The sequence below is a fragment of the Tenrec ecaudatus genome, chromosome 6 (genome assembly GCF_050624435.1).
Source record: "Tenrec ecaudatus isolate mTenEca1 chromosome 6, mTenEca1.hap1, whole genome shotgun sequence".
In the NCBI taxonomy this organism is placed as follows: Eukaryota; Metazoa; Chordata; class Mammalia; order Afrosoricida; family Tenrecidae; genus Tenrec; species Tenrec ecaudatus.
Genome location: NC_134535.1, coordinates 74495048 through 74505195, shown reverse-complemented (window position 1 = coordinate 74505195; position 10148 = coordinate 74495048). Strand labels below are relative to the sequence as shown.

At 56.1% G+C, this 10148-nt stretch overlaps 1 protein-coding gene and 1 long non-coding RNA gene across 2 annotated transcripts; one reads left to right on the top strand and one right to left on the bottom strand.

Moving 5' to 3' along the window:
* The first annotated feature begins 214 nt into the window (after nucleotides 1-214).
* On the top strand, nucleotides 215-3181 carry LOC142450867 (uncharacterized). Its single transcript, XR_012784968.1, has 3 exons — nucleotides 215-484; nucleotides 2166-2268; nucleotides 2921-3181. It is a non-coding gene; the product is annotated as an uncharacterized LOC142450867 (long non-coding RNA).
* A 1290-nt stretch (nucleotides 3182-4471) lies between these two features.
* On the bottom strand, nucleotides 4472-8695 carry TAC3 (tachykinin precursor 3). Its single transcript, XM_075553238.1, has 5 exons — nucleotides 8591-8695; nucleotides 5644-5749; nucleotides 5427-5456; nucleotides 4966-5019; nucleotides 4472-4545 (listed from the first exon to the last, which is right to left on the bottom strand). Exons 1-5 carry the CDS (start codon nucleotides 8693-8695, stop codon nucleotides 4472-4474), a joined length of 369 nt encoding a protein of 122 aa, XP_075409353.1.
* Nucleotides 8696-10148: the final 1453 nt, after the last annotated feature.

Sequence of the window (10148 nt, the reverse complement as noted above, 5' to 3'; positions counted from 1 at the left end):
CACAACAGAGAAGTGAGGGCCAGAATCCAGTCAACGTCTTTGGACCAGGTCTCCCTGGGCCATCAACCAATGTACCCTAGGAAAGGGGTGACCAAAATCCCTTCATACTTTCCCCAAGCACGGGAAATAGGAATCTAAAGCTCTAAAGGAATCTGAAGCTCCGCATTGTGCCCTGTCATCCCAGGACTGCAGTTTTACTCAGTCCCACCAGAGAGCAACCTTTCTGTACTGATGCTCCTACCTGACCAAGTCTGCGGGCCTCTGGGCTCTGCTCACAACACCCACCACGTCTGGGCCCTGGACTGGGCAGAGCCGACCCAACTCTGAAAGCTTTTCATGGAATGCCCGGGCCTCTGAAATGCTTCCTGCTTTAAAACCCTGTGGAGAAGTCATTTTGAAATGTCAGCGAGACGACTTGGGAGGAAGGCAGGCTGAGGAGCAGTCTTTGACCTCTCAAAATAAAATGGAGGCTGGAGATGCTGAGGTGAGCTCCTCCTTCTGTCCCCGCCACCCCCAGCTGGGACAGCATCCAACTGAGTGCTCAGAACAGAGAACTCCCCCTCCCCCAACTCCCCACCCCACCCCCTCATCCCCACCCCGGTAAGGGAACTGCGGGAAGTGACCTCTGCCTCCATGGCCTTGTCCTTTCCCTGTGGTGGCAGAGCTAAGGGTAGACTTTGTCTTGGATGACTCAGGGACATGACCAAGCATTCACTTCGCCCCCGTACCACCCCAGGCCAAGATAGGGAGCGTGAAGCTTCCCCAGAAATTTACTTTAGGAGATTGAACCCCCTTTGGGATCAGTGAGCTTGCATAGTCGGCAAGTCAGATTAATCAAAGGCATCCACTCCCACGGAGCCACATTGAAATGCCTTATGCATACTGCGATGTCTAGACCAGTGCTGCCGAGACGGGTAACAGCTCCTTCATCAGAGTGTGGAAGGAGTGTTTTTCCTTCTGTAATAGCCAGGGGAACTGGTTAGTGCCTTCCTTTTCGCCAGAGCCCCTCTGTCTCACTTCTCTGTCTCCCCCACCCCCACCCCAATTGGATCAAGTCCTGTTTGCTTGTCTGCCACCTTGCTCTGTGGGAGCCCCCATCGCCTCCCCCAGCCTGTCAAAGGACCCATGCTCTACACTGGGGACAGATGAAAGGATGCACATCCTCTCTGGCTGGGTCTTTGGACCCCACCTCCCATTCTGTCGAAAGCCCCTAAGCCCAAACCCTCTGCTGTCCAGTTGATTCCAAATCGGAGTGACCCTGCATAGGACTTTTGAAGTGGTAGATCTGTATAAGAGCAGACAGCCTCCGTGTTCTCCTGCACCAGAGTGTGGGTGGGCTTGAACCACCAGCCTTCTCATGCTTACTGCACAGGGCCCTCATTCTAAGGAGGGTCAAATGTGGGACGGGTCGGTGTCTTACAGGGCCCCATCCTGGAAACATCAGTGAGAATATCTGGGATTGTTTTGCTCTTGTCGGACACTGGTCCGTGAATGCCTTTGCGCACTAGCACACCTGTGCCTGAGTCCATTCACTCCTCCTTTGAGTGCCCAAAGACAGGGAAATCCGGGATGGCCCCGCTGGAGCACGCAGTGTGTGTGCGGAACGAAGGTGGAACACCAGAGGCCACCACGGTGCCTCCCACTCCTGACCACCTGTGTGTCAGAGGCGACTGGACTCCCCAGGGCCTTCAGAGGCCCAGCTTTCTTCCAAGGCACCTCTGGGTGGGTTTACATCACTAGCCTTTCAGGGAACAGCCCAGTGCCGAAAAGAAAGACACTTTCATTGCAATACGAATATCTGCATTGGAGAGGGCTTCCGAACGACTTGTGAGGAAATCCCATGATCTTTTTATTCTGTATTCCAGGAACTTTTTGAAGCTCAATATATGCACACTCCCTAAGGAGCTTCAGAAAGCGATGCAGATTTCATCTCTAGGTCTGTATATACATACACACATATACATACACGCACATACAAGTATACCCACGCACACACAAGGAGCTTCAGAGCGTTCATGGAACATGGATTTTCCCCCTGAGCTCCCCATGTGAAGCTTCCTCATACAGCGTATGCCTATGCGACGTAGCTACAAGAGTCGGGGGAAAGAAACCCCAGGAGCAGACCGTCAGTGTAGGCCCTATGCAAAATGCCTTTATTATTGCAGAACCGAGGGGCACGGCATCACGACGACGTCGGACACACCATGTGGACACAGCCTGGGTCTGTTGGGAGGTGGGCTCCTCGCAGCGCAGCGTCTCCGAGACAGGGTGAGGTCGAAGGGATGGGAGCAAGGGGCCAAGGCGTGAGGGTGGTCCAGTGATGGGGAGTAGGGGCAGGGGGTCCTCGGGATGCAGCCCAGGGGTCCAGAAGCAGCATGCTGGGGACCTGAAAACAAAGCCACGGGTTATGGCCCAGCCCTCCCTGAGGAGGCGGGGCCTCTGTGAAGGAGCAGGGAGAAGGGAAGTCTCCATCCACATCCCGGGGACTCTTGCCATTGCTAACGCAGCTAGGTGGCTTCAGGGCCATGTGGGTGGAGCAGAAGGACCCTAACTTTCCCGAGGCTGCGCGCTCTGTGGAAGCTGATCTCCGGGTCTCCTCCTGCACACACTTGCTGGGGGCTTCGAACACTAACCCATTCAGTTCTCCTTCCCACCCCCTGTGGACAAGGCTCTGGCTCATAGCTTAGAGGCCCTCTTGAAATCCAGGACAGAACGCTATGGTGACAGGTGCTTGCCAGACCAGTCGTGATAAACCCCCTGGGGGTGGAAGTTGGGCGTGCAGAGAGAGCGGCAAAGCGCAGAGCATGCCAGCACCCTCGGGAGGCAGGGACACACAGCCCTGTCCAGGGTGCCAGGCCCGGAGCTCTCCCAGTCTCCGCCAGTCCCGCCTCTTCTCAGAAGCCTGTCTCTACTTTCTCAGCAGCTTCACATGAATGAAACGAGATGACAGCTTGTCCCCACAGAAACACAATGATCTGTGTTGGTCCATCTCGTCTAATCTCCTGGGAGTGCCAACCCCGGAAACCCGATTCGTACCCTGCCTGGTACCTAACAGATTGTCAAAGGTGCCGTTGCTGCGGATGACGGTGATGGTGATGAAATGATAAAGGCTGCAATGATGGGGTCTGATGCCTCTGAAAGAGCTGGATTCACCAACAAGCATTAAAAGCGGGTTTCTACAATGCGCTTGTTTCTACCATTTGTATAAAATACTGTGGCAAAATTGCACTGTAATTATCTTTACGGCCGGTGCATAACGCTGGGGGAGAGTATGTCATCCAGAGGTAGCTGCCCGTATAATTATCTGGCCTTCGGCAGAACTGAAATAACCATCTAATGAGAGCAAAATGATACGGGTGAGTACCGTGTAATCAGCGAGTTACGATTATTACGGTTCTTTGTGGCCTCTCACCCAGCACTGAATGGGAGGCTAGACCAGCCTCTGCTCCCCAGGAGTCATCTCTGGCAGTATCATCCAGAGCCAGCCCTTGAGCCTCAGACTGTCCGCCCAGAGACCAGTGAGGGTGGGTGGCAGGGACCCCGGGAAGGAGCAGGGCTCTCGCTGCGATAATTGTGGCCTCCCAGACCCTCGCCTTTCCGCTCCCCGCATTTCCTTTCTTTAGAAGGCCGTGGAAAGAGAGCTGCCAGTGGAGTTGCTATTGCTGTGTGTGGGCAGATGGTGTCGAGGCGGAAGCTTCCATGTTTTGACTAGATGCTTCCCCAGGGATTCTCACAGCAGCGGATCAAGTGAGAGATCCGGCGGCCCACTCACCCCCAGGGTCCAGTCCAAATGGCTGTAGGCAGTCAGACCAGAGCCAGTGGGAGAAACATGAGGCAGCCCCACTCCCACCCCTTCCCCGCCACCTCCCAGACCAGAACAATTATGAGAAAGCACTTTGCCTACCCCCAATCTTCCAACCACAACCCTGCAAGGCTCCTCAAGCACCCTCCATTCTTCAGGGGAAGAGATGGAGGAAAGGCACAGAGAGGGTGTGCAACTTGAGCAAGGACACACAGCTAGTGAGCGCCAGATCCAGGATTCAAGATCAAGGCATGCTCTTAACACACCACGGAGCAACTCAGATGGGGTTCCCAGCGAGACCCCACTAGATGTCCGAGCTCCTTCTATTTCTTTCTAATCATTCCTGGTGGGACTACACAGAGGCGTTGGGCCAGGCAGCCCTGGAGCCTGGACGCTTTGAGTGGGCAAACGATTCCCTTGTGCATCAGATTTGGTACCTGTAATGATCAGACGAGCTCTCCAGCTTCTGCACAGATCAGCAGAGAGCTGAAGAACTCACAGTGCCCATCAGAAAATCCCCGGAGGAAGCCTGTCCCACCTGCCCATGCCCCCCTCTCCCCCCCCCCACTCCTGCTCACGACACAGGGAAAGAGATGAAAGAGAAGCGTGTGTGTGCTCGGGTAGCCTCCCCCACCCCACAGACACAGTCACCCCCCACCCTTGCTTACCTCACTCTGCCTTGCGGGGATACTTGGGGTTCCCAAAGCTGGGGGCGCCCTCTCGGTTTGCATCAAAAGCAGTGTCTGGGATGAAGCAAACAGTGGTTAGGAGGGATTTTTCAGAATGCGACCTTCACTCTGACTTGTAACCGCGAGGGGCTTGGCTCTGGTGGGTACCAGGAGAAGATGGAGTCCGGAAGAAGGCACGCTCCAGCCCCTGCCCCAAGTGCAGCAGAGCCAGGCCATCAGGGAGGGCTGGATGGTGGCTCTGAGAGGACTGGGCAGAAGAGGCCCAGGGACCCTCACTATAGGTAAAAAACACACTCTGTCCCTCTGGGGATAAATATGGGGCATCTGGCCCCTGTGAGCTCTGCCCCAGGATCCCCCACCACCTCTTTCTCTCTCTCTCTCTCTCTCTCTCTCTCTCTCTCTCTCTCTCTCTCTCTCTCTCTCTCTCTCTCTCTCTCTCTCTCTCTCTTTCTCTCCACCTCTCCACACACCTACCTGGCTGGCTGTCCCGCTTGCCCATGAGGCCCACAAAGAAGTCGTGCATGTCGCCTGCAGAGAAAGGTCCCATTGCTAACAATGACGCACACACACACAACTGTGTGGAAACTTTTGGCAAGCATATTTCCAAGACCCTCCCAACACCCCCCCATACCCCACCCCCACCCGGCCTTCCAAGTTTCAAGAACCCCCCTTGCCCCAGCGGGTGCCTGTCTTGAAATCTTGGCCGAAACTGAACATGTGTCCGCTGAGACCCCTTAGTTCCCAAGAAGGAGGGTCCCCAGGCATGGCCCCTGCTACCTACTTCCCCCTAGTGCCTAGGGCCCCTCAGTTCAGGGAGAGGAGGTCTGGCTGAGTGGGCACAGCTGGCTGTGGAGATGGGCACTGAGCCCTGAGCCCTCAAAGGGAGCTCCGGGCAAGTGGTCAGCAGAGAGAGGGAGGGCGAAGGGGCTACTCACGCTTCTGGAAAAGGGACAATTTCTTAGGACCTAGAAACGAAGAACAAGCATATACATTGGGGGATTTGAATCTGGAAAATGGGGATTAGAAGGGTCCAAATCACAGTCCTCCACGAGTCACTAAACCATCCCCAATTCCCCGCCACCTGCTCCCCACCCTGATTCCACCCTCCACACCCTGGCCCCATGGCCCTCTCCCCTGGAGCCTGCTGCTCACCCACACTGGTGCTGCTCAGTATTTTAAGCAGCCCTTCCAGCGAGACCGTCTGGCTGTCTACAAGTTTCTGGAGTAAGGACGGGGGCAGGTGGTGGAGATTCGGGTCCTTCTGGGGGAGAGAAGTAAAGAGGGCTAAGAACAAGAAACCGTGTGGGCCTGAGCTCCCCGAGACTGGACCCAGCATCCTCCTGATTTCAGAGTTCCCTCTGGCTTCCAGGGGAAGCCACGCAGAGTGTGGTCTGTGGGCAGCAGCATTGTGAGGAGCCTGTTAGCGATGCCTCATTGCAGCCTCTCCGCAGGCCTATTGAAAGAGAATCTGCGTTTGTAATAAGATGTTCCGATGATTCATGTGCTCACTCAGGTTTGCGCGGCACTGGTGGGTGGGGACAGAGGCCCCCGCGTTCTACCCATCTCTGGCCCAGACCCTAATGTCTGTGACCAGGAACGGAGGCCGGGGTTGGGATGTTGGGGGCAGGCGGGAGGGTGTCAGACCTGATACAGGGAGTAGCAGGTGTGGCTCCCTAGCCCTGACTCAGGCTAGACTCTTGCTATGGGTTCAGCTCCATCAGAGCTGAGGGAGGAGGGCTGCAGGGTGCTCCCCAGAAGGCTGCCTAGCTACCCATTTGCCCAGTTCTGAGGAGCTCCATGTGATTGCAAGGCCAGGCCAGTCCTGGCCCAAACCAGGAGGGTCCGTTACCCCTGCACCGAGGGGACAGTCTTCAGGAGCTCTTGTCCATCTCAAGTGCTGAGGACCCGTTGAAGGATGTGGCTACCCTACCCCCACCCTCACCCACCCCGAAAGGCCCACCGAGGATCCCTGGTGGTAGTGGTTGCGCATTGGGCTGCGGTCTGCATGGTCGGAAGTTCAAAACCACCAGCAGCTCTGCAGTTACAATTTGGCAAACCCACAGGGGGGTGGCACCCTGGCTGTTTGATAACAGATTGAGTGCACACTCCCTGGTCCGTGACTGAGGGTGGGCAGCCAGGGGGTTCTCTCCCTGCTCCCCTACTATCCCTCACATTCTCGTCCTTGCATGGCTCTCTAACTCCAGGTCCCTGTCTCCCCACCCCCACCCTGACTCCCACTTTTTCCCTGGATCTGACATATCGGGTAGGGGGTGCACTCAAATTGGCCTCCTCTCCTCCTACCCCTGCAGCTGAACCCCGGCTCCCGGAGTTGCTGCCAAGCACGAGCTCTTAATGTCCTTGTGTTTGGGTTTTTTTGGCTTGGGGTGTTCTTTTAGCCAACTTTGAGCACAGCAGGATGGTGGGCACATGGTGCACAGAGGCGATCCGAGTGATCACCTTTGGAAAGCCGCGCCTTCAATCACCGTGCTGCCCCTCACTCCAGGCCCAGGAGGCTTTGGGTCTCTGTCCCACAGGATGCACCCCGAGCCACACCGCTCAGGGGGAGGGACGCTGGGGCAAATCGTCGCCTGCCTCCGGGCCCAGTTCCCTTCATCCTCAAAGACCCGGGCGAAGAAGGACCCACAGCGCAGTCCTGCTCCCTGGAGAGCCATCTTCTCGCCCCAGGCCTGGCAGCAAGGATGTGTCACAAGAACCCAGGTGCTCTAGCGGCCCAGCCTGGCACTCAGTCGCTCTGCTTACAGCGCCCAGCTCCTACTTGGCATCATTACCGGTGTGGTTTCTGGTCAGAGCCCTGGTGACACATCGGGCCGCTGTCCACCAGGTCAGCAGTTCGAAATGCCAGCCCGTCCTCAGGAGAAAGATAAGGCTTTCTCCACTCCCAGAAAGAGGCACCTGCTGGGGCAGTCCTGCTCTGTCCTTCAGGGTCACCATGAGTCAGCGTCGACTCAGTGACAGTGAGATTGGTTTTTAGTCTGGGGTGTGCTTTTCCAACTGTGTGTGTTTGGGGGAGGGGGGGTTAATGTGCTCCCAGCTGCCAGGCTGTCCGCCTCTTGTGCCCTAGCATGCTTCCTCAGCTGGATGGCCCTCTCTGCCCAGCACAGGGTTTCTCAGACAGTTTCTTTCCCAAAAATGTTCAAATCCTCTGCCCACCTCCTGTAATGAGATGCTAAACAGATCTCAGCTAGAGAGGCAGTTGGACTCCACACACGGAATTTATAATAAGTCTCACCGGCAGTCATCGTAAAAGCCTTTGCACCGATGTAATGACTATCATTTCCAAACCTTGCAGAGACACCCGCCCTGCTCTTCCATATCCCTACACTTTCCTGAGAAGAACTTTGGAAATCAGTGCTCAACTTGTTCCCCCACCACCTCTTCCCTAAGGCAGTGAGGCTAGAGGTGGGCAGGGGAGAGGAGGGAAGAGGCTGGGATGCTCGGAGCACCGGAGGTGGATGGGGCAGCTGAGCAGAGGCTACGGAGATTTCTCTGCAGTTTGAAAATAAAATAAGGCATAAGTGCTGAAAGGAAGAATCGCCTGCTAAGAAGCATTTGGGAAAGAAAGCCCGGCCATATTTCCTGCCACCCAGAGCTGTGCCAGCTTGCCGGGGGACAGAGCTGGGCTGGGCTGTAGAGAAGCTTGGACCACCCTCGTTCATGCCTGGCAGCTGCCCCAGCCCCAAGGAAGCCTTCAGCCATGAAACAAGCAGCCTATTTGCAGGGCACCTTTCCCATCCCATTGCCATCAGCTTGACAGGGTCCACATTCCGAGCGACCCTGCGGGACAGAGTCATCTAGACAGATACCGGCTGGTGAGTTCAAACCACTGATCTCTCCGCAGCAGCTGAGTGCTTTAACCACTGCGCCATCGGGCCACACACAAAGACACACGCAGAACACAGTTAGGGACCAGCCCCAGAGACAGTGAGGTCACAAGACAATCCAGGAGACAACGGAATTCCAAAGGTCGGCAGAATCCCCTTAGATCAACAGCCCCTGCTTCCTTCCATCAGTTTTCCCCAGGTGCCCAGGCAGATCTCCCCATTGTCTGCCAGACTGGGGACAGCTGGGGGTGCCTCACCTTGCCGATGGCCCTGTCGGGCACCTGTGCCTCCTCACAGACAGCCGAGTTGCTCTGGAGCAGGCTGAGGGCCAGGATGGCTGCAAACAGCAGGGAGCTCCGCATGGTGCCTGGGAGTGAAGAGAGGGGGAGAGGCAGGCAGGGCCCTCTGCCCACTGGCGACCCCAGCCCACAGCTCTCCCGTTGTCAAGAGCACTTCTGCACAGAGATGATAGCCCTTGGACTCTGTGGCCCACTCCCCATCAGACCCGCACCTGGCAGTGATGCCCAAGGCCCCGGGGCACCCAAAGAAGAGGTTGCGACACACACTATTGCCTTCGTTGGTTGGAGGAGAGACCCGAAAGCCTGTCTTCCAGCACCAGGTAACCCCAAGACCTAAGCCAGAAAACTTTCTAGCATAGAAGAATCAGCCTGGACCTGTAGGTTCCAAACATGAACCCTGACACTTCCTGTTCACCTTCTCGGTGCCCTGTCACCGCCTCACTCCCTCCAGATTCTGGCCTCTGCCCTAGGCCCCAGTTCCCACCCCAACCAATCCTCCCACTCCCTGTCCCTTACTGGGCAATGCCTACCTGCAGGGCGGCTTTGAGCCTGGGCAGACGGCCTGGCCTGGCTGGATCTGAGAGCTGGCTGGGAGCTGGGAAAACAGCCCACTCCCCACACTGCGCGGATCAGTGGAGGGGGTCTGGGAATGTGGCAGGAACTCAGTCCCGCTCTCTGATAAAGGCTCTGGGAGGGTCTGGGGGAGGCGAGGGGAGGGGCTGAGAGTCACCAATCCCAGGGTGGCTGGAGGGGAGGGGGGAAGGTAGGGAGAGGAGCCAGAGTCTGCAGCCCAGACGTGTACACACACACACACACACACACACACACACACACACACACACACACACACACACTCAAGTCGCCCGGCATCCACTTTGTACCAGCGCCTGAACCTCACACGCACAGGAACGCTGTGTGTTTTTCACAAATTTTCTGAGCCAGGTCTGGCGCAGTTAATGTGAGCCCCAGTGTCTTTCCCCTCGTGGCCGTCCATCCAGCAGCCCTTCGCCTTTTAGAGGTGACTTGCCTCACGTACTTTGGCTGTGTTATTGGGAGAGACCGTTATCAAACAGCCAGGGGTCCGGGAGAGCCTGTCACCTACTGTAGCCCCAAACAGGCCAGGTGGATTTGAGACATTCCCAGTTTATTCCTGCAAGCGCCTGCGGAAGGCAAACAGCCAGGTTTCTCTGTTTCAGAGTTCAGTCCTGAGCCCACACGTTCATGTGCCAGAAACGGGGTTTTCACAGTGATTACAGGAGATTAGTAGGGTTTTTGTTTTGTTTTTTTACAATGTCACAGATGTGGTGGATGCTCTAAGAAGGCAGGTTCTACATCGATCATCAGGAAATTATCGACACCTACATTTCTCCAGGGGCCATGAGATCACCATCCCTGAAGGTCCATGCCCCCTTGTCTGGCTGCTTCCCGTCTTCTGACTTTATGAGCCTCCTTCCTTCCTGAGATGGAATTGTTCCTGTAAGGGAGGGGACTGCTACGTTTCAGATTTTTAACAAAT